This window comes from Petaurus breviceps, unplaced genomic scaffold (genome assembly GCF_028583685.1).
Source record: "Petaurus breviceps papuanus isolate PSGF00001 unplaced genomic scaffold, PetGlider_PUasm1.0 208, whole genome shotgun sequence".
NCBI classification, from domain to species: Eukaryota; Metazoa; Chordata; class Mammalia; order Diprotodontia; family Petauridae; genus Petaurus; species Petaurus breviceps.
The window spans coordinates 30,086,184-30,110,589 of NW_027185852.1; the positions used below are offsets into that span (position 1 = coordinate 30,086,184).

Genomic DNA, 24,406 nt, shown 5'->3' on the forward strand with positions numbered 1-24,406 from the left:
CCTCCACCCCAAAGCCTGACACTCTGTAAGTGCTTGGGGATGCATTGATTGATGGATTGCTTGCTCTCTGTCTGAGAGCAGCCAGTCCCTGGCCCCTGAGCCTTAGCTGGCAGTACCTCTGGTGCTAGGCAGGGGCCTTAGCGCCCACTCACCTTCCCTCCACGCGAAGCCCTGGACCCTTTGGGCCCCAGAGCACCAGGTGGTAACTGGATTTGCTGCCACCCGTTGGTGGTTCTGGACACCTGTCCCTGGTGTGCCAGTGCTAGATTGTTGGTCTTACATTTTAATTCTTCAACTGCAAGGTCTATTTCTGTTCCACTAGCTTTTTCTAGCTCCTACTTTATTGATGCACAAAGACAGATACCTCATAAATACTTGGAATAATGTGCCAGTGACCTTTTGGATTGTTCAGAGAGTGTTGGCACCGTGTAAGGGTTGAGTGTCTTCAGGCACCCAGACTCGTGGCCTCCTACTGTGGCCGAGGGCTTCCTGGACAGTCAGACTCAGCTCTCAGGACTCAGTTCTGACATTCTCTGCATCCGAGGCTCCTTGTCACCCCTGAGCCTGGCAGCAGGCCCAGAATCATCTGGCTGTTTTAGTAGACCCAGTATTTAGGGGAGTCTCCCTTGTTTTCCTTCATTTTGGGAAGACTCCTGGTTTGTGAGGCCATAACTTAGCCTGAGCCCCCTGATGGTTCTCATTGTAGAGAGGGGAAGCTGGTCCCTTTTGTCTTCTTGGGGGCTTGATGCTACTTGGCCCTTTCTCAGCAGCCCTTGGAATTGTTAACGTATGTAAAGAATTGGGGTAGAGGAAAATGCTTTCATATCCTAGGAACATTTTCCAAACACCTGCACAGATTCAGCACAAATAGGAGAAAGGAGCCTAGACTTCTATTTCTCTTTGGTGTAGGCTGCTCCTTTGTTGAAGGGGTAAGGATTCTTAGTGATGCAAGTGAGGGTAGAAATGGGCATTGAGCCATCCTTGGGAATTGGAGCTACTTCCTGACCAAAAACCAGTATTTGTCAACATAACTTTGCATTTCAGGGCTTGTTCCTGAGCCTGCCTAAGATCCCATGTTGTGGGGCAGGGAGGCTCTGCCAGCTGCAGGTGTGGTGGAAAGCCTTTTAGCCTCAGCTCTGCCCCCAGTTTGCCCTGGGACTTTTCTCCTCTCATATGTAAAATGGACAAGATTGATTAGATGAGCTCTGAGATACCCTTTCCATGAAGCCTTCCCTGAACCCCTCAGATTCCCCCTTCTTCATAGTGATCCCCCTTAACCTTTGTTTCACAGGTTTCTTCCACTCTGATTGTAGAATCCTTGAGGGATGGGAGGGGGGGGGGTGGTCCCTGCTGCTGTCTTACATCTGCTGCCTTCTCCCCAGAACTAAACACGTGTAGCCATGGGATAGCCCGGATGAGGGCTGGGGAACCTTGGGGCCACCAGGGGGCAGCATGAGAAGGACTATGGGGTCTCGAGATGGTGGAGGCTTTCTCTCATTTCCTTCATAATTTTGCCATTCAGTGGCAGTGATCTCTGATGTGTCATAGGAGGTTCTAGTCTGTGCGTGACCTCTGGGTGCTAGGTGTCCCTTGCCTCAGCCAAGATGGCAAGACTAACCAGGGGTGACTGTAATGCCAGACTCCCTCAATTCAGCTTAGAACAGGTAACTCCAGTTCACTCCAGTGTTTCCCCCTGCCCATTCCTCTGCTGGCAGGGAGGGAGAGGGTAGGAAGAATAGAAAAGGACTCACAGTACAGGGGGAAAAACTCTGGATTTAAAGTAAGTAGAGCTGGTTTCATAGCCAGGCTCTGCAGCTTACTCATGGTATGACCTTGGGTAGGTCACTTTACCCCTTTGGGACTTAGTGTCCTCATGTCTACAGCAGGAGGCATTGGACTAGATGTGCTCTAAACTTCCCTTCCAGTTCTAAGTCCCATGATGCTGTGAATAACAGAGAAATGTCTCTGCTCCTATCTCCTCTCTCTTTTTTATGACTCGACCCCAGACCCAGGCCCCACCCAGAACGTCAGGGACTTGTCGATGGCTTCTCAGTCCTCCCACCTTTGCTTTTGTTGGACTGGGCTGGCAAGGTGGTCTCAGGTTGCTGCCCTTGTTGGCACCTGACCATTGGCCCAGAGAAGGGAAATGGGATATTGTTTCCAAGGAGCAAGGATAAGGCTGGTTAGTCTGGATTGTCAAGTGTGGGAAGGTGGGGAGAGGAGATGAGGGCCAGGTAGTGAAGAGCTTTTAATACCAAGCAAAGGAAGTTCTGTTGGATGCCAGAGGCCATAGATCCCATAAGGAGACAACCCTGGAAGGGATCTTCAGAGCTCATCTGGGTGGGCTCACTATTTCTCCAGTTGGAGAAGATTTGAAGTTCTTTTCCCCCAGGTCCTCATGACTCTCTTCACCCTCTGCCTCCCTTGGTGGCATGTTCTCACTTCTCACCCCATGATTCTCTGGGCCTCACCCTGGCCCTTTTCCAGCTGCTTCCCTTTCTCTTTATTTTGTTCATCCTCTGAAATGTACCAGATCTGTGAGGAATATTTCATCGGTTACTTTCTAACTGGTCTCCAGCCTGAGAACCTTAAAACTCATGGATTTTATGAAGTGCCTTAAACCCTGAGCAGTTTGTTAAGATATGAGTCTGGCCACCCTTTCTGCACTGGTTTAATTTTCACTCATGCTGCCTTCTCACTGATATAGTGGGAGAGTTAGGATGCTCTGTTCTCCCCATTGCTGCTTCCAGGCTCTGTCTCTGCCACCATCACTCAGTACTCACTCCACCTTTGGGGTTCAGCCACGCAAAGTTTAGGTGACTGTTGTGCATAGACCTCCAGAATACTCTCCTTTCTTCCTTAACTTGTTAAGTGCCTGGCTCACAGACTTTCTTTCCTCCCCAACTTCTGCCTTACTCTCGGGCATCAGTATATTGATAACCACCTCAAAAACTCAGAATCTCCCAGTTTGTTGGCTTATTCATTTCCCCTGACTGTGACCCTTCTGCTCTGCCACAGCTCTTCACAGAGATGCTCATGCCCTGGATCTTGCCATCACTTGCAAGCGTTCATTTCCACATTTGTGAGCTCTGAAATTCCTTTATCTGATCACAGCTTAGTGTTATCTCTTTTCTCCCTCTGTCTTGCTGCCCCTTGCTGTGATATTAATTCCTCTTCCCCTTGGTTTTTTCCAAGGCCATCACCTTTATGCTGGTTACTTTCTCTTCCCTTTCCTATTTTGACCCCTTGGTGATCCAGTTCAACTTCTCTTGCCCACTTATCCTATCATGCCCAGCTACATCCCAGTCTTGGATTATTATCACCATTGACTGCCTTTGCTTCAAGCTGAAGAAAACTGCAAAACCATGTTGAATGGACCCACTACAGATTTATGTTACATAATCTCAACTGGGCCCTCATTGCAGTAGGGCAGTCCTTTTATAGCTTCCTGATTAATTTACTATCCCAGTCTAAATAAATACCATTATTTAGACCTTTCCATCACTCCTCAAACCTCCCATGGCTCCCTCTTCCTCCAACCCTGTCAGCTAAGAATCTTAGGTCATAATTTACAGGAAAAATTGAGGCCATTTGATATGAGTTCCCTCTTCTCTCTGCCTCTTTATCTCACATCCCTCAGACTCTTGTCACTTTCTCCTCCTTTACCCCTGTCTCATATGAAGAGGCAGCCCTTCTCCTTGCCAAGGTAAACATATACAAGGGATCCCATTCCATTCCATCTTCTCCAGCAGATCTCCCCCTCTATCATCTTCACTTTCTCACTTATCTTAAATCTGCCCCTGACTACTAGCTGCTCCCTACTGCTTGCACAGTCACATATCTCTTATCCTCCAAAAGCCCTTACTTGTTTTGTCCATCTCCTCTAGCCACTAAATTTGTCCTCCCTTTTATGGCTAAACTTCTTGAGAAGGTCATGTGCAATAGGTGCCTCTGGTTCCGACTTCATTCCACAGAAACTATTCTCTTCAAAGTTACTGACAATCGCTTGTCAAATGACCTTTCCTCGGTTCTCAACCTTCTTGAACTCTGTCACCTTTGACACTGTTGATCAACTACTTCTCCTTGATTTTCTCTTCTCTTTATGGTTTTTGTGACTCCAGTCTCTCCTGGTTCTATTCCTCTCTCCCCTTTGCTGGATTTTCATCCAGGCCATACCTTGAGCTGGGGACATCCCTCAAAGCCCTGGGCCCTTTCTTCTTCTGTTTCACTTGGTGATCTTCTCAGCTGCCATGGATTCAGTTACCTCTATGCAGATAACTCTCAGATTTGCTTATCAGCCCTACACTCTCTGCTGATCTCCAATCTTGCATTTCCAACTACCTATTAGACCTTTCAAATTGGGTGATGCATAGACATTTTAAACTCTGTATGTCTAACACTGAACTCATTATTTCCCCTAAAATCTTCCCTTTTTCCTAACTTTTTTTATTCTGTGGAAGCTGTCACCATTCTTCCTAGTCACTCAGGCTGTCAGGCTAGATTTTATCCTTGCCTTCCTACCCTTTCTCATCACCCCCCGTACCTAATCTCTTACCAGTGACTCAGTTTTACCTTTATAAGGTCTCTTGCACGTGCCCCCTTCTCTCCATTGCCATTTTGCCACCTTGGTGCAGGCTGTTACTGCCTCATGCCTGGACTAAGGCAGTAGTTGCTGGTGGGTCTGCATGTCCTCTCTCTTCCCTCCTCTGGTCCATTCAGCTGTCAAAGTGATCTTTCAATATAAAATCTTTTTTTGTTTTTTAAAGCCCTTCATAACCTGCCTCCCCCCTTACTTTCTCAGTCTTCTCACACCTTACAATCCTTCTTGTACATTGGTCTTTTTTTTTCTGGGTAATTAATCATTTTGTTATTGCTAGCAGATAGTTAATAGAAGGGACAGGTTGTACTCTTGAATGCCAAAGACCCCTCGTTCTCCCTGTACATTGTGATCCAGCAACCCTGGCATCCTGGCTGTTTCTTGCTCAAGACACTCTGTCTCCTGACTGGTATTTTCACTGGCTATCTGACACCCAAGGCCTAGAATGCTTTCTCTCCTCTTCTCTGCCTTCTGGCTTCCCTGGCTTTCTTTAGGTCTCAGCTAAAATCCCACCTTCCACAAGAAGGCTCTCTCAGCCCTCCTTCCTCCATTTATCCTGTCTGTAATTGTTTGTACGTAGGTGTTTGCACATTGTCTCCCCATCAGACCATGAGCTCTTTGAGGGCAGGGCCTGCTCTTTGCTTTTCTTTGTCTGTTGGGGACTTAGCACAGGACCTGGCACATAGTAGGCATGTTGACTAATTAAGTAAGCATTAGAGTGACACCGCATCCGACTCTCAACTCTATGACCGGCTGCCCGTGGTTTGGCTCCTTTAATCAGAATGTTCAATGTGTGAAGGAGAATGGTAGGAAAAGACCCCCAGGAAACAGGTTGGTGTCTGACTGTGGAGGGCCTTCCCCAGGAAGAAATGGAATTCACCAAAGCCTTTGTTATTACAGATTGCGTTAAGCAAGCCACCGAGGCCTGATGGATTCATAAGCGAATTCTACCAAACATTTAAAGAACAATTAGTCCCGGTGCTATATAAACTATTTAGAAAAACTAGGCAAAGGAGTCCTACCAAATTCCCTTTTCTGACACAAATATGGTGCTGATACCTGAACCAGGAAGAGCAGAAACAGAAACAGATTGCATGAAAAGTATAGTTCGTTCCTTTCTAGACTGTTCTCCTGTGTCCATCCTTTACACACACACACACACACACACACACACTCACACACTCTGCTGGCCCACTTTTTGTTCTCTGTGCACAACATTCCACCCCCACCTACGTATGTTTGCACAGGCATTTCTGGCCCCTCCTTCCCTTCCCTTGGAGTCCCTCATTCTTTTCAAGACTCCACACAAATGTAATCTTCGCAGGACCTTTGCTGATCTCCCTGGGTTTTGGTGCTCTTCCCCACTCCCCCATGCCAAATTACTTTGTTGAAATGTTTTATCTATTTGTGTCTGTGTTTATTCCCAGGGGAATGTAAGCTTCTTTCCCCAAGTTCTAGGTCTATTTTATTTTGCATCCCCACTGATTAGTATAGGACCTCTCATGTTGAAAGTGTTAAGAAATGCTGGTTGAAGGGAATTGAGCTGCCCAGCTTTCTGGAGTTTGAGCCCAAGTTTAGGGAGCACAGACGGTGCTTTAGAGCTCTGAGGAGGGGGCTGCCTGTTTCAGACTCCACGGCACCAGTGTTTCTGGGGACCGTGCTAACACAGTCTAATCAATCACACAATTTTGTGCCCTACCCAGGTACCAGATTTCAGTGAAATCTGTTAAAAATTACAGAAGATCCGCCTATTTAAATATGCGTTGGCTGTTGTTTTGTTTCAACCTGGCAGACAAACCACAAAACAAAATTAAGATGTAACTTGATACCCCTTAGGAATGTTTCAAATTTCATCAAAATTGGTCAATTCTTCAGAAAGTGATTGTGGGAAAAACAGAGAGAACGTGAAATGAAACTTGATTCCAGTGACAGACCTTCTTTCCTATGGTAGCAATCCAAGTTTTAATACATGCAGAACTCCATGAAAATCAGACAGGGAAGGGTTTTTACCTAACTAACCAAGGTTATAGATGGGCTTTAGAACTAGAAGGGACAGAAATCATCTAGCTGACTACCCTTTCCCCCTTTTCCCCAGTTCTAGGGACTGCATTTTATTTCCATTGGATATGTTTTTGTAGGTGTCTTTTATTTTTACATCATCTGTAATTCCCAGCATGTCCTATTCCCCTAACCCTACCCCCACTGCTCCTTATTTAGGTGGGGGGGGAAGAACAAAAAAACCAGTTCAGCAAAACTAACCAGCGCATCAGAAAAGTCTGACCACTCATTGCCCTTCCCATCTGCACAGTAAAGTGTGGGCAGGTATCTACCCACCCTTCTTTTGGGGGGCTGAATTCGGTCATTGTAATTTCACATCATTTGGTTTTGGTGTGCTTTTCATCTACATTGTTTTCATTGTTCTCCGGGTTCTTCTGACTTCACTTGGCATCCGTTCATATAAGGCTTCCCATGCTTCTCTGCATTCATTATGTGCATCATTTCCCATAGTGTAGGATGTAATACTGCATTACATTCCTGTTTCACACTTGTTTTAGCCATTCCTCAATGAACGGGCATCTACTTTGTTTGCAGTTCTTTGCCACAAATAGTACAGCGATGGATATTCTGGTTATTACGTCTTTGACAGTGGGATCAGCCCCTTTATTTTAGCTTAATTTAGTTATATTAATGGACAGTCATTCCAGATGTGCCCTATTTTCCCCACAGCATACAGCTCAATATCTGTTCATACAGGTCTACCCAGATTTTTCTGAATTTCTCATAGTTGTGCAATAATATTCCACAGTTTGTTTAACTCTGCCCTAACTGATGGGGACTCACTTTGTTTCCAGTTCTTTGATCCCACACAAAAAATGCTATTGTGAATATTTTGGCACGTGTGGAACTTTTCTTTCTGTTGTTAATCTCCTTAGGTATGTGCCTAGCAATCAGCTCTTTTATTTTATATCCCAGGCAACCAAGATGTAAACAGTTGGAATATCATGTCCAAGGTCACTGGTAGTGTTCAGAGGATGCTCCATTTGGGGAGAACTATAAGGCCTAGAAGGTCTGAGCTGTCAGGACTCTTCGAGGTTTGTGAGTCCAACATCTTCATTTTTACCAAGGAGGGAGCTGAGCATCAAAGTGAGCCCAAAATGCTCTGAAGTTCTGGAGGGTGACAGGTCACTGAGCTGCCACTAGAACCTAGCAAGTCCCTGAGGCTTTCTGCTGCCAGACCTGTCTCTTCTCTTCAATTTGATGATTTATGTGGAGCTTTGATTTTTAGAAGCCCTGTTTCTGGAAACTCATTAAATTTGGGACTTATTTTATCAGCTGGTTATTAATGTCGTATTAATTTTATTCCTGGACTTACTTAGTTCTTTTCTTTAGACTTGAAGGAAACCGGGAGGCTAAAAATGCAATAAACTTCATAAGTACAAGATCAGAGAGGTATGGTTAGACAGCATTTTGTGTGAAAAAGATCTGGGGGTATGAGTGGACCCCAAGCTCCACAGGAGTCAGTGCATTGAGATCCAAGGGTACATTAACAGATGCAGGATTAAGAGAGTGAGGCTCCTTGGTTCAGGGCTGGACTAGATGGTTTGCAGTCATCTCTTTCAGCTCTCAAAATCTGAACTTTTGAAGCTTTTGAAGTGTAAGATAGGAAAAAATTTAGTGAATACTTATAAAGTACCCATTGTAGGCCAGGCCCTCTGGGTACAAAGGCAGAACTGGAATGGCCCTCATACTTAAGGAGCCTGCATTGTGTTGGGAGGGATAACACCCTATAGAAATAAAAAGCCGTACATGCCACCCAAATGCCAGGGTGATGGGGGTGGAGGAGGAACTGAGCTTTGAAGCAAAGGAGGGATTCTGTGAGGCAGAGGTGAGGAGGGAGGGAGGGGAGCAGCGTGGGCATGGAGACAGGAGATGGAAGGGCCGGTGTATGGAACAGCTTGAAGGTTCATTTGGCTCACTGTCTGTGGGAGGGGGTGCTGTGGGGTAGGCTGGAGCCAGCGCTCAGGGTGCTAGACAGGATTCTCTCTTTGGCCTTGGGCAAATCACACTTAGTCCTTCCCTAGGCCTCAGTCTTACAATTAGGAAAATGGGGATAATCACCCTAACGTCTGAGTTATTAGAGTGTTTTGAAGTTCAGAGGATGGTTGTATTCTATAAAGCTGCAGACATGTTGCAGCCTGGTCTGGTGGGGTGGGAGGTGCAGGGACTCCTCATTACATGAGGGGTGGGGCAGGACAGTGGACAGGGTGGCAAGAGTGTGGGGGGCCTCAGAGAGGTTGCAGCAAGGAGGCCTGTGTGCAGAGGCTGGGAAGGAGCTGCCCATGGTCACACAGGGGCCTCGCTGTGTCCCCACAGACAAGTTGCCTCACCTTGGAGAGCCTTAAGAAGTTTTCTGGTGAGGAGAACGTTGTTTGCAACAGGCAGGGAGTGTGCTTCTTGTGTGCTGAGGCCTGCCATCCCATTGAGCAGAGCAGATGGGATGCTGTGCAGAGCCTGAGTGCCTGCTGTCAGGGTGCTCACGGGCTGCCCTTGGTCCCCGTGCCCTGAGCCGCTGGCTGGCTGCACGTGGAAATTCCCTCTGTCACAACTTCCCAACTTTTCTGCCTGGGTGGGTTTTTTGTTTTTCTTTTCAAAATGTGTAATTTAATAAGTATTAATGAGAACCACCAGAAAAACTAATGACACATAAAACCTACTACTACCCACAGTTTGTCAAAGGTAACCGAATCCTAGTCTGAACGTTTTATTTTCTTCAGTGTCTCCATCCCTGCTCTCTTCCCCTTTTTTTGGGGGTGGGGGGGTGGGTGTGACATTTTGCTTTCAGATCACGAATCCACAGGTGTTTGTCTCTCTCCAGCTCCTAAAGGTTGTTTGGAAGGGACCTACCCAAGGTCAGACCAGTTACTTTCTGTTACCCAGAAGATATTTTCTGTTTTTATTGATAAATTTTGTTTTAAAACATTTGGTATCTCATTTAGTCAAACCACCAAGTATCCTCCCCCCAAATGACGTTGCAGATAGGTGACTGATGGGTGTGTATCAGCACTTGCAGCAAGGGCAGAATTAGGAGAGATGGAACAGATGTGGCCTGAGAAGACTTCCTCAGTGGAGGGGGAACACCAGATTTGTTCCATTTAGGGTTGGGCCATTGAGTTATTTCTAAAATTATCATGAGGTTTTTTTTCAGGGAAAGGACTCCTGCTTTGGCCTTTTTTGTTCCTCTTTTGACCTTTGACCAGATTGACATTTGCTGGTCTTGTAGAGAGGCTGTTCTGGCCTGAAGGGGGGAGGGGTCATCAGCCTGGCGGGTGGGCTTGGCCTGTCTTTGCCTCCCCTCCTTTCCAGGGCTCTTTGCCACCCAAGTGGTTTCTCCTGCACATGCCCATCTCTTTCTGTCCTCAGACAGGCAGGCCTCCCACCCTTTCCCCTGCTGTGCGTGGGGCAGGCGGCCTGCAGTCCCTGGGCAGCCGCTTTGTTGGCGAGGCCCCAAGACTATCCTCAGGCCTCACAGGGCTCCTCTCCTGTATTTTTCTTTTATCCCCCAAACAAAAAACTGCCTCAAGATTTGTACAATGTTCACTGTCAGTGTCTTGGATGATTTTGTGGGGCTGCAAGTGTCTCACTTGCCAAGTTAGGCTCAGTGGCTTTGTGGGATTATTAGAGTCTTTATCCCATAGACTAGGTTTTTTCCCAAGCTCACAAAGTCACTTTGCATCCCAGGGGCCGCCTCCCTTTATATGTGAGCTGTGGACCTGCTTGCTCAGGAAGGTGTCTGCTGGCTTTACGTGACCTAGCCAAGGACGTTTGTAGAAGGAAAAGCTAAGCTGGAGTGGCCAGTGTTTCTGTGGCAGCCACAGGAAAGCCAAAAGCAGAGAGGCCCTGGGTCCTCTTAATGTCTCTGTGACTATCAAACTTAGGGAGAACTGATGCCTCCAGGGAGGGAAAGAAGGAGAAAAGAAAGCTCAGTTTATGTCAGAGGTTCCCAAAATGGGCTGACTGAGCCTCTGCTCATTCCTGGGCTGGGGGATGCAGGTTCTGTGTGGAACTAGGGCTGATGGGGAGAGCCCTGTGTGCAAGGCCTTTGGGGTGGGGGAAGTGGGGGGGGGGGTTTGCCTGCCTTTGCCAGGGCTGATTATTTACATATTGGGAGAGTGAAAGAAAACAGATGGCAGGCAGACAAGCAGGGGTTCCCTGGCCTTGTGGCCCTCTGGGCTCTTGCATTCACTCTGCTAAGAGTTTGCCTATAGATACAAGAAAAGAATGGGCATGTAGCCTGTCCCAGAGCTGTGGGGGTGCAGGAAAGCATTTGGGGAGCACCTCCAGCATCTGTTGGCCTGATGCTCTGTGTGTGGCAGCTGCTAGCTGCTGGGGAGTGACTCTGGGTCCTGGAATCCTAGAATTTTAGGATCGGAAGGGACTACAACAGCTCACCACTGTAGTGCACATTTGAAAGTGGGCATCCAGCTTCTGACTGTCGAAACAGCTTCCCCTTTGGGGCAGCTCTTAGTGTAAAGAATAAAGAAGTGTTTCCTGACAGGCAGCCTGTCCCCCTCATTGTTCTTGATTCTGCCCTCTGGGGCTCAGCCCAGCAGTTCTTATTTCTGGTACAGTTATGCATTGGGAAGGAAAAGAGGAGCTCAGACCCCCCTCAATGAGGGCCTTGGGCCTATGGCTTCAGAGGCCCCTTCCAGCTTGGGGGTTGGCCTGCCCATCATTGCCCCCCTTCCAAAGGCTGACCTTCTCTTCCTTCAGCCCTGGACAGTACTGTGGGCAGCACCTGGAGTCCTGGCACCTTTGCTTCTTTGCCTAAGACTTTGTAACTTTGGGGTGCATTTTTAAAGTGTCCTCTGTACCCAGGTGAAGTGAGTTAATCTCCCTCTCTCACCCTTTCCCTCTCAACACCCCCTCCACCCTTTCTCTTCCCTCAATCCTCTCTCCCAACGGATTGATTTAAACTCACCTTTTCCTAGTTAGTCCATGATTTGACTTAGGCACAGCTACTTGGTGAAGATACTGATTGTCCTTTTTGCCACTGTTCCTGAGCCCCCATGAATCAGAGAGAGAGAGAGAGAGTTTGTCACTTTGTGGTTCTGACGCCCCCTTTCTCCTGCCTGCCAGACAGATGTGTTGTTGCTGAGCTGTGATCTGATAACAGATGTTGCACTCCATGAGGTTGTGGACCTGTTCCGAGCACATGATGCTTCCCTTTCTATGTTGATGAAGAAAGGCCAAGAGTCCCTAGAACCGGTCCCAGGACAGAAAGGAAAAAACAAGCCAGGTAAGAAACACCTGAGGCGTTGTTCTTCCACCTGTCTCATAGCAGAAGAGAGCTAGGATTCAAGGTGACATTGTTTCAGCCTCTCATTATCAAAGTCCAACCAATATATTTTCATAAAGCACTGACCTCCATCCCCTAGTGTTGACTGCAACCCATCTGTGCCTTTCCATCTTCAACAGTCATGTCCAGGTCCTTCCCTAAGTCCCAGGCTCTGAGAGGTGGAAAAGACCCAGGGGGTATTGAGGTTGGATCCTTGTCACCCAGACAAGAACCCTAATATCTACCATATACTAGACTTAACCCTCCCAGAGTGGGGTCCTACCCACACTGGCAATAAACAGTGCTTCCTGTTTGGCCCTCCAGGTTTCAAAAGAACAAGTTTTGCCTCTTCCCCTGGTTGTCGAGGCCTTTGTTTCCTGCCAGGTACAACAGATAAATGAGAAGCCCCTGGGCCCCTCAGGGGATGGCCTGTCAGCCCCCTCGGAGCCATCTGTCCACAGCACACGAGCCTCCTTGGGCCCTTCTCCTTATGAGCTCTGGGGTCTTCTGAGGTCAGATGTCCCAGTGGGGAGAAGGCCTTTTGGATTGTAGCAGAGGAATGAGATGGCCATTGAAGAGGGGGTGCCGCTGTCCTCTTACCGCCTCCATTCTTCCAAGCTTTCTTCTCTTTCCCTCCAGTTAGAGATCAATCTAAGGAGGGAATGGGCTCTGTAGATGTTGGGTATCACTAGTGTTATCAGTCTGCCTCTTCACTGAGGCCTTTTCCCTCCCTTCCCTTCTCCCATCTCCACCTCTCACCCCTTTCCCTCAGCCATCTTCTTTTTAAAATTTAATTTTTCAATTAACAAACACCTTCCCCTCCCCCATTGAAAAGAAAGAAAAGTGGATTCCCACATTGACTGTGGCTACAAACTTGTGTCTTCTTCAGCCCCTTGAGTGAATCACTCCTGTCAGTAACTTGCCTTCTCCCAGGGCCTCTGGAGGCATCTTGCTCACTGAATTGATTGAAGCCTCCTGCAGCCTTAACTTTACTGTCAGCCCAGTAAGGAGGAACTTGTATTGGCTTCTGGGGAGCCTCCCTTCTTCCTGCCTCTGAACACAGAGCCCTCCAGGCTGTGCCGGGCTTGGCCAATCTCTGGTCAAAGCAAGACGCTGCTGGCTTTTTGGGTGGCATCCTTCTGGGGAAAGTCTCCACATGCTTTTTTTGCTTTCTGGAGGGCAGTTGGGGTTAAGTAACTTGTCCAAGGTCACATGGCTAGTTTTTTGTGTGTTAAGTGTCTGAGGCCAGATTTGAACTCAGGGACTCCTGACTCCAGGGCCGGTGCTCTATTCACTGCGCCACCTAGCCACCCCTGATTTCTTCTTCTTTTTTTTTTTTTTTGCCTTTTTGGAGAACAATTTGGGTTAAGTAACTTGCCCAAGGTTAAAAGGCTAGTTTGTGTGTGGGTGTGGGTGTAGGTGTGGGTGTTAAGTGTCTGAGGCCAGAACTGAGCTCGGGTCCTCCTGACTCCAGGGCTGGCGCTTTACTCACTGAGCCACCTAGCCGCCCCCTTCACATGCTTTTGGTGTAGATGGCCCCCTAACTCACTGTCACGTTTGAGGCCTGTTGGTTATCTTCATCCTCGTTTAACCCATTTGCCGAGATGGTTTTACCCAGGTGTGACCCGCTAGACTTGCTACAGCTTCCTGGAGCACCAGGTGAGGGTAGACCCCAAAGGTGGATGAGCAGCCCCAAAAAGCACTCAGCAAACCCTCATGCCAGAAGTGCTAATGCTCCTGAACACCCCATATATCCCTTTTGAGTTCCCTATCCCTGGTGGTCTTCTAGTGGAGGCTAGATTACCCTTTGGATGTTATGGAGAGGATTCCTGTTTTGAATATGTATAGGGCCGGACCTCAGAGGGCCCTTTCAAACCTTTGGGATTCTGTGATTCTTTTAACCACTTGTGAATGAGGGGCACAAGAGTTGCAATGGTACGAAGAGAAGGTGGGGGAAGGAATTTCAGCAAAGGAAGAAGCATCTGACATGGTGAAAGAATTGAAGAGACAAGGGACAAAGTTAGAGTTGTCACTGGAACAGGGATGCTGTTGCTTGGGGAGAAGACATGCAGATAGCTGGAGCCATGTTGTTCACAGGGATCAGGGTTCACACTATTGGAATGGGTGCTCATCCTGAGGGAGGAATGTAGGGAATTGAATGAAGATGGAGCCTTGGGGCCCCAATACTGATGAAACAAGAGGGCCTAGTGCCATGGAGGGGGCTTGTAGGAAAAGGGGTGGCCTTATATCCTCAACTTCACAGTGAGGTCCTGACTATGCTGAAGCACTTTTCCAGAGGCAGGCTTTGAAGGGAGCTCATTTTCTTCCAAAGGAAAGTTGGGTTTTCTCAGAACTAAGCTGTGCAGGGGGCTGGGATTTTAACTTCATTGAGATCATGATTATTCTCTCAGCTATAAGGGAGAAAATATAATTGGAGACCAACGGGAGTGGGGAAAGAGTTAAAAATACAACTTAGCTGAAAAATTATCTGTAAACTGTTGGTTCCAGGCCCTTCCTTTCGTTATGTGGTTTTGTGAGCCCCAAGGAGTTGGGCAGGGCCAGAATATTCCAGGATTTATCCAAAAATAACATCCTAAGTTTTTCTTTGCATGTTTGAATCAGAGTCATTCCACTGGGGACTTGGTTATTCAGTCCAGTGTCAATATGATGGAGCCCTTCATAGGTGGGCTTGAGGTATGGAGAACACTGACCTATGAGCTGGGAGATCTGAACTCCAGTTTCACTTCTGCCATTGACCAGCTGGATGGTCACGTGCAAGTTGCTTGATCCCTCTGGGCCTCATTTCCCTCATCTTTAAACTGAGGGGGCTAGATGATATGATTCCCAAGGTCATTTCTAGCTCTGGATTTGAGCAGGGGTTCTTAACTGGGGCCCATGGGTCCAGAGATTTCAGAGGGTCCATCATCTTGGATGGAACTTTATTTTCACTTGAAATCTAGCATGTCTTTTAATTATGAATGCAGGCCATAAACCACAGTAGTTTTGGCTTTGCCAGACTGCCTAAGGGGTGCATAATCTGCCTGCCTGCTCCATAAACTGTGTATGCCCTTTCAAACCCTGGCTCCTATTTGATGCATTCTCTTTGTAGGACTGTGGCTTGAGCTAAGGCCTAGTCCAGGGGTGGGGAACTGCAGTCTCGAGGCCACATGTGACCCTCTAGGTCCTTGGGTGCAGCCTTTTGACTGAGTCCAAGTTTTACAGAACAAATTCATTTGTTAAAGGGATTTGTTTTGTGAAGTTTCCCTGCCCCTGGCCTAGTCCATCCCCCACACTTTACAGGCTAAGATGCTCAGGCACAGTTTTTTGTGTTAAAGATACAGCTAACATGTGTACAGGGCTGCTTTAAATGCTTTTGTCCATATGTTATCTCATTTGGGCACTACAAGAAGCACATAGAATCTAAGATTAACTCCATAGCTGGGGCCACTGGCATCTCTGGATGTCAGTCCTCTCCAGGGCCCTTTTGGAGCCTCCCTAAATTCATCACCTGCCCAGAGTCATCAAGTTGGTAAATGTCAGACACAGTGTGAGCCCAGGGCTCTTGACTCCAAACCCAGTGTGTTTCTCACTGCACCACACTTTCTCTCTTGAAATGTTTTGTGCCTGAGGCTTCCTAGTCTGGGTGTGGCACAGTGGAGAGTGCCCATCTGTGAAATGGGGATTAACCCCTCCCAGGGTTGTTTTAAGGATCAGATGAGACAGTATCTGTAAGTGCTCTGGTAACCTTAAAGTGCCCCACAAATGCTCACTCTGCATGGCTGGATCAGTTCACAACTCCACCAAAAATAATACTCACTATCCTTTAAGCTCAGACTTAGGTGGAGCTGGCCAGGAATCTGCTGTAGAATGTGTCTCCAAAGCATCGATGGCTTTGTATCTTTCCTTGCTGGCACTCAGTGAACATTGAATGCTTGCTTGAGGAATTGAATGGAATCAGATTAAGAATGGCTAGTCTTGGGGCAAAGCCAAGATGGTGGAGTAAAAGCACAAACTTGGCCTGGGCTCTGGCTCCCACTACTTCTAATACCTGTAAAAAAAATGACTCTAAACAAATTTTAGAGCTACAGAGCCCACAAAGAGACAGAGAGAAACAAATCTCCCACTGAAGGCAGCCTGGCAGGCCGACAGGAAAGGTCTATCGGAGCACGCTGGGAGCCAAGCACAGTCCCCCATGAGCTGTGAGCCAGAGCAGACTTCAGGAGAGCGAATCACCAGCAGCTGTGGCAGTGTCCAGACTTCTCAACCCATAAACGCCAAAGAGAAAATAAAAGGTCAGTGGAGAACTCTGCTGGAAGGGTGAAGGAAGAGCTTGGTCTAGCCCCTGCCCCCGGGGCGAGAAGTGGAGAAGCTGCTGCCATGTGGCTGCTTCCAGAGCTCCTGGCCTGCAGGTTGTAGAGGGACCAACTGACCATTCAGAGGGTAATGGCTTTTGCTTTGACCTGCTTGGATCTGGGTCGCGGTCTTGAGTGGTGGTCCTGGGGTGTGTGGCCAGTGTGTCAGAGCTTGTGGGGGCTGTAGAGACGGTGCCCAACTAATAGCTCTGGCAGCTGCGAAAACCCCAGCCATTTGGGAAAAAGCTCTCTCCATTCTGGAAGCAGAGTTCTACCGTGGCAGAGAACTCAAAAGTCAAGTAATTGGCAAAATAATCAAGCAGAGGAAGCCCAGTCAGACCATAAAATCCTTTTTTGGGGACCAAAAGGATCAAAGGCACGGAACTGGAGGAGGACAATGAAGTCAGAACTTGCGCATCAAAAGCTTCCAAGAAAAATATGAACAACTGGTTACAGGCCATGGAGGAGCTGAAGAAGGATTTTGAAAATCAGATAAGAGAAGTGGAGGAAAAACTGGAAAGAGAAATGATAATGATGCAAGGAAATCATGAAAAGTGAATCAACAGCCTGCTAAAGGAGACCCCCAAAAATACTGAAGAAATTAACACCTTAAAAAGTAGACTAACTCTTAGGGTGGCTAGGTGGCGCAGTGAGTAAAGTGCCGGCCCCAGAGTCAGGAGGACCCAAGTTTGGGTTCTGGCCTAAAACACTTAACACCCACACACATGCACAAAAAAAAACAAACTAGCCGTGTAACCTTGGGGAAGTTACTTAACCCCAATTGACCTCCAAAAAAAAAAAAAGCAAAAAAACCCCCCAAAATCCAAAAAAGTAGACTAACTCAAATGGCAAAAGAGGCCCAAAAAGCCAATGAGAAGAATGCCTTAAAAAGCTGAATTTGTCAGATGGAAAAGGAATTTCAAAAATAAGTGAAAAAATAGAAGGCAATATGAAATATCTCACTGGAAAAACCACTGACCTGGAAAATAGATCCAGGAGAGACAATTTTAAAATTATTAGACTACATGAAAGCCATGATCAAAAAAAGAGCCTAGACACCGTCTTTCAAGAAATTCACAAGCAAAATTGCCCTGATATTCTAGAACCAGAGAATTGAAAGAATTTACCGATCACCTCTTGAAAAAGATCCCAAAAAGAAAACTCCTAGGAATATTATAGCCAAATTCCAGTGTTCCCAGGTCAAGGAGAAAATACTGCAAGCAGTCAGGAAGAAACAATTTGAGTATTGTGTAAACATAATCAGGATAACACAAGACCTAGCAGCTTCTACATTAAGGAATCCAAGGGCTTGGAATATGATATTCCAGAGGTCAAAGGAGCTAGGATTAAAACCAAGAATCACCTACTCAGCAAAACTGAGTATAATGCTACAGGGGAAAATATGGTCATTCAATGAAAGAGAGGATTTTCAAGCATTCTTAATGAAAAAAACAGAGTTGAACAGAAAATTTGACTTTAAAATACAAGAAGCAAGAGAAACATAAAAAGGTAAACAGGAAAAAGAAATCATAAGGAACTGTAATTAAAGTTGAATTATTTACATTCCTACATGGAAAAACAATAATTGCAACTCATGAGACTTGTCAATATGATGATAGTTGAAGGGAATATGTGAGCCAACTCTAAGTGGTTTTTCATATATACATATACACACGTATATGTAGAGGGGGGGTATATGTGTGTATAAATAGATATGTGAGTGTGTGCCTATGTGAGTACATGTATACATAGACAGAGGGCACAGGATAAGTTGACTATGAAGGGATGATATCTAAAAAATAAAATTAAAAGGTGAGAGGAATATATTCGAAGAAGAAAGGGAGAGATAGATTAGGGTAAATTATCTCATAAAAGAGGCAAGAGAACCCTGTTACAATGGAGGGGAAGAACAGGAAGGTGAAAGGAAATGGGTCAACCTTACTCACACTGGATTTGGCTTAAGGAAGAAATAACATATACATTCAATTGGGTATCTTACCTTATAGGAAAGCAGGGGGAAAGGGGATGAGAGGGGGTATGATAGAAGGGAGGGCAGATTGGGGGAAAGGGTAGTCAGAAGCAAACACATTTGAATAGGGACAGGGTCAAAGTAGAAAATAGAATAAGTGGGGGGCGCGATAGGATGCAGGGAAATATAGTTAGTCTTTCACAATATAACTACTATGGAAATGTTTTGTGTAACTACACATGGACAATCTATGTTGAATTGCTTGTCTTTCCGTGGGGGTGGGTGAGGAGGGAAGAAGGGAAAGGCTCTGGAACTCAAAGTTTCAAAAACAAATGTTTAAAAAAAAATTGTTTTGTTTTTTTTTACATGCAACTGGGAAATAAGATATACAGGCACTGGTGTATAGAAATACATCTTGCCCTACTAGAAAGTTGGAGGGGGGTAGGATATAAGAGGGAACAGATTGAGGGAAGGGGTATTCAGTAGGCTCGCTATTTTGGGGTGGGGGTAGGGGAAAGATGGGGAGAAAAATTTGTAACTCGAAATCTTGTGGAAATAAATGTTGAAAACTAAAAATAAATAAATAAATTGGCAAAAAAGAATGGCTAGTCTTGACCTTGGGTCTGGGTTCATATTCTGCCTCTGATAGCAGTTAGGAGGCTGTGTAACCCTGGGGCAGTCATTGAACTGAGTCTGTTTTTTCCAAGGTAGAGTAGGAGTAATAATAAGCCTGTTATTTCTCTAGAAGGATTGTCATGAGACCCAAATGCAAACATACTTATACAGGACTTGGCATTGCTTGGATGTTATTTATTATAATAAGAATGGTTATTACTAGCAATTTAGGGGAAACAGGAAACAATCATGAAGAGTCAGACACACCAGACTGACTGAACAACTATAGCTGGCATGTAGTAGGCACTTCATAAATGTTTGTTAACTGACTGAGTGACTGCATCTGCCCATACTTAGAGAATGGTTATGTAGCAGCCGATCCAGGATCACTCAGAGCAGTCCTGACCAATCAGTTCCATTTCCTTTTTTGTTGGGGTGAGAGGGCTCCTCAGGGGGGTGACCACAGAGTTGATGCCCTGGCCCCAGCCCATGTGTAGCCTTGTTTCCTGCTGGACAGGCTGGCTGGGTTCCTCTCTGTTCCTAGAATGTGATGCTTACCTTCTCCACACTGCTCAAGTCTTTGCCTGAAATACCCTTCTCTTCTCTTTGACCACTCGCTCTCCAGTTCCTTAGGCTGCCTAGCAGCAGCATAGCCATCTTTTGAGGAATAACTAGAGAACAGTCCCAGACACCCCCTAAGGGGCGCCTTTACCATTGGAACCAGGCAGCTGCTCCACAGGCCCCTGTTTGAGCCAGATGGGCACTGGCTTTGCACGCATCTTCTCTTGGGGTCTGTGAATGTGTCCCTGGTAACATGTAATGTGGATCAAGGTTCTACGTGTATCAGGGTTTGGCTCTGAGGAGGGGGAGCTTGCTCCTTAGTGAGCCAAGGCCCTGGTAGCCAGTGCACGCCTGATAGTCTGCTTCTTGTGATTCAGTGGAGCAGCGGGACTTCATTGGAGTGGACAGCACGGGCAAGAGGCTGCTCTTCATGGCTAATGAGGCCGACTTGGACGAAGAGCTCGTCATTAAGGCATCCATCCTGCAGAGGTAAGCCATGACAGTGTCTCAAATTGGTATGAAGTAGGTGGGGAGGACAGTGTTGTGAGCTCAGCTGACCTGTGTGAAATGGCTCTCAGTGCCTGCGCCTCTTCCCCAAGGTGGCGATCATTAGGAAACCTTTGCCTTCTTGCCACCCTTTTCAGCCAGGGGAAACCCTCGAAGAGGGAGGATTGAAAAGCCCTGGGTTTGTTTGGGAGCATGTCCTTTTGGGCCTGTCATGTGTACATGCATGCATTTGGGGAGGGTTGTTCAGAGCCTTCTGTGGGCACAAAATCTAGCTGTTTGTCTTTTGCTTTATCTGGGCATAGGGCCATAAGGCAGCCAGAATATTTTATGTGATGTTGTAGTTAACAAAAATAAAGATAAAAGTCAGCTTTCAGCTGACCCAGTGACCCCCTTCCTCCAGATGCTATACAAAGAATAGAGGCCCTTCTCCAGTCACAACACATGGCTGTGGAAAGGGCAGTGGTTGGACTTTCTGTCATCTGTGTGCTTCCCTCTGTACCTATCAGGAGGTGTCCTTGCCCTCTGCCAGGGCATGTTGGGCATTGTGATAAGCACTTGACAAATATCTCATTTGATGTGCTTGTGGCCAGTGAATAAGTAGTGTATCTGGTGTTTCCTTCGTTCACTAGGAACTCTGCCTAGGCACTGTCAGTCTGGCCTGTGGCTGTTAGAACAGTGCCAGACTGAACAAAAACAAGGTCAGGAATCTCAAGGAAATCATGGAAAAAGTTGGGTGAAGGGGGCCTCAAAGCACCAGATCTTCCTTGTTCCATGAAGCAGGAGGAATCCAAGCTTTGGTTGATCTGGAGGGCACAGACTACGTAAGTAAGATCTAAAGCAGTGAGCCACTGGGGCTTGCCCAGTGTTCAGCAAATCCAAGAATGCCAACGACTGCTTAGCTAGACTTCTGTTTAAGCCCAAACTACTGGGAAAACGGAAGGCAGCTGGCAGGGAGGAGGCCCCATGTAAGGCATCATAAGCTCCAAATAGAACTGGGACCTCAACATAAAAAAGTGGCATCGGTCCAAAACCAGAGGAGAATGGCAAGGAGGCCCCTGGCACAAGCATTGCTGGGCAGGCAGGACTTCATAAGTGCCAGTCCCTGAGCTCAGCCTGCTGACTACAGGGAAGATGGGAAAGAGCCCCAGCCTTGAGGAGCTCACGCTCTAATGGGGGAGTCTGGGGCTGGGAGTGGGGGAGATAAGGCACATACAGACACACCACCATGGTGTGGTAGGGATGGCTCTGATGGCTGGGGCTTCCCATAGGGATTTTAGTGACAGATCTGGGCTGGAAGTACTGCTCTTGGGAGTCTGGATCAAGGGCTCTTCTCACTGTGCAGGGCTGTTTTTTTGTTCTAAGTATTATTTCCCCCCATTTCCTGGATCTTGGTCCTCAGTGCCCTTTGGGAGTTTCCTTTGTTGATTGGATGAGGCAGGTGTCTGCAGAAGGGAGCAGGGAGAGAGCCTCTAGAGCTAAGCACTGGGCTGCTTTCTGCCTCAGTCTTGTGATGGCCAATCTTCTGGGCCTTCTGTTGTGGTGCGACAGCAGTCTTTACAGTCTTCTCATTTCTTTTTTTTTTTTTCAATTGTTTATTTACTTTTAGTTTACAAGATTCAATTCCACAATCCCTTGGGTTTCAAATTTTCTCCCCCTCCCTCACCCCATGGCGGCATGCAGTCAAACAGAGAATCTACAAATACCTTCACATTAAATATTAGTCAGGTTGTAAAGAAGGATTATAACCAATGGAATGAACAATGGGAAAGAGGAAAGAAAACAAAACAAGAAAAAGAAAGAGAGCAAATAGTTTGCTTCAATCTGCATTCAGACTGTGCAGTTCTTTCTCTAGATGTGGATATCTCTTTCCATCATGAGCCTTTTGGAATTGTCTTATAACCTTCCATTGCTGAGAGGAGCCCAGTCTATCAAAGTTAGTCATCACACATACATTGTGTCTGTAATTGTGTACAGATTTCTTCTGGTTCTGCTCTTCTCACTCAGCATCAGTTTATATAAGTCTCTCCAGTTTATTATGAAGTCTGTCTGCTCTTCATTTCTTATAGCAGAAGAGTATTCCATTACATTCTTATACCACAGCTTGTTCAGCCATTCCCCAATTGATGGGCATCCCCTTGATTTCCAATTCTTTGTCACCACAAAAAGAGCTGCTATAAATATTTTTGTACATATGGGTCCTCTTCCCACTTCTATGATCTCTTTGGGATACAACCCTAGAAGTGGTATTGACTTATTCATAGCCCTTTGGGCATAGTTCCAGATTGTTCTCCAGAATGGTTAGATCAATTCACAACTCCACCAACAATGCATTAGTGTTCCAATTTTTCCACATCCTCTCTAGCATTTATCATTTTCCTGTTTTGTCATCTTAGCCAATCTGGTTGGTGATGTGGTATCTCAGAGTTGTTTTGATTTGCATTTCTCTAATCAATAGTGATTTAGAGCATTTTTTCATTTGCTTATAGATATATTTAATTTCATCCTCTGAAAACTGCCTGTTCATGTCCTTTGACCATTTATCAGTTGGGGAATGACATGTATTCTTATAGATTTGATTCAGTTCTTTGTATGTTTTAGAAATGAGGCTTTTATCAGAGACACTGGTTGTAAAAATTCTTTCCCAATTTTCCACTTCCCTCTTAATCTTGGTTACATTGGCTTTATTTGTACAGAAACTTTTCAATTTAATGTAATGAAAATGATCCATTTTGCATTTTATAATGCTCTCTACCTCTTGTTTCCTCATAAAATCTTCCCTTTTCCATAGATCTGACAGGTAAACTATTCCTTGCTCTCCCAGACTACTTACAGTATCAGCCTAGATCATGTACCCATTTCAACTTGATTTTGGTATATGGTGTTAGATAATGGTCTATGCCCAGTTTCTGCCATACTATATACCAGTTTTCCCAGCAGTTTTTGTCAAATAGTGAGTTCTTATCCCAATAACTGGGGTCTTTGGGTTTATCAAACAGTAGATTACTATAGTCATTGGCTGCTGAGTCTCATGTACCTAATCTATTCCATTGATCCACTGGTCTATTCCTCAGCCAGTACCAAGTAGTTTTGATGACTGCTGCTTTATAGTACAGATTAAAGTCTGGCATGGCAAGGCCACCCTCCCTAGTGTTTCTTTTCATTAATTCCCTGATATTCTGGACCCTTTTTTCTTCCAAATGAATTTTGTTATCATTTTTTCTAGCTCTGTATTTTTTTGGTACATTGATTGGCATGGCACTAAATATGTAATTTAATTTAGGTAAAATTGTCATTTTTATTATATTAGCTCAACCCAGCCACAAGCAACTGATGTTTTTTCCAGTTAGTTAGATCTGACTTTATTTGTATGAAGAGTGTTTTGTAATTGTGTTCATATAGGTCCTGGGTCAGTCTTTTCATTTTTTTACCTCATTTCAGATCCAGAGACCTTGATTTGTATTGATCAAAAGCAAGAGAGTCTGCACCCACCCAGAAACACCTGGCCATTTAACCTTGAGCAAATTACTTAACCGCAATTGCTTAGGGGTGGCCAGGTGGTGCAGTGAGTAAGAGCACCGGCCCCAGAGTCGGGATGACCTGGGATCAAATACGGGCTCAGATATTTAGCACCACACCCAGAAATAACTGGCTGTGTAACCTTGAGCAAGTTACTTAACCCCGATTGCTTTAAAAAAAAAAAAAAGCAAGAGAGTCTTAGGAAAGTAATGTATAAAGTGGTTAGGCAGCAGTTGTTCTGAACACAATCTGGGAGTTTGGATGGCCTGACAACTCAGAATGAGCCCGTGGGGGATGTGACCGCCCCCAAATAAATGGGATCTTGGACTGCATCGAGAGAGATAGAGCTTCCAGGAATGTGGAGGTGACAGTCCCACTGTGCTCTGTTCTTGTGAAGCCCCCAAGGTAGAACCTGGAACATGGGATTGGGGGAGGGGGCACTTAGAGTGGCCAGTTTAGGGTTGGCATCAGGAAGAGCTGCCCAGTAGAGAGCATGCCAGCGTGGAACAGCACGCTGAGAAGTGCTGACACCCCCTCCTTGGAGCTGTCCAGGGCACACTAGATGGCTCCTTGTTGGGATTACCCTCACAGGGATTACTGCATGGGGCTAGGCTGGACCTGCTCCCCTCCTTGGACTTGGACTCAGGCCTTCAGAGGTTTCAGAGTAGGGCTAGGAGTCTCTGCTCTTTAATCTCTGTGCCTTTTTATGGTTTTGGGGAAATGGGACCTTGTGAGGGGGGTGGAGTCCTGGGCCACCTGCCCAGACCCCACATGAACTGTTCAGTGAGGATACTTCCCAGAGACCCAAGATGTAGGATTTACAGGCTGGAATTTTGGAGTCTTCTCCAATTTAGCCTTTGGCAGCTTGTAGCCTGGAGAGAACATGAGTGTTCTGCAAGCTTTGTTTGCTTCCCTTCTTAGAAAGAGAGCTCAAGCAGTTGTTTTCCTGGGGG

At 46.2% G+C, this 24,406-nt stretch overlaps 1 protein-coding gene across 1 annotated transcript in view; it reads left to right on the top strand.

Moving 5' to 3' along the window:
* Positions 1 to 24,406, top strand: part of LOC138165408 (translation initiation factor eIF2B subunit gamma-like) — a 91,020-nt gene that overhangs the window by 14,127 nt on the left and 52,487 nt on the right. Inside the window, exons 4-5 of the mRNA XM_069093736.1 lie at positions 11,735 to 11,894; positions 19,808 to 19,919. Coding sequence (XP_068949837.1) covers positions 11,735 to 11,894; positions 19,808 to 19,919 — 272 coding nt within the window. The remainder of the gene's footprint in view (positions 1 to 11,734; positions 11,895 to 19,807; positions 19,920 to 24,406) is intronic.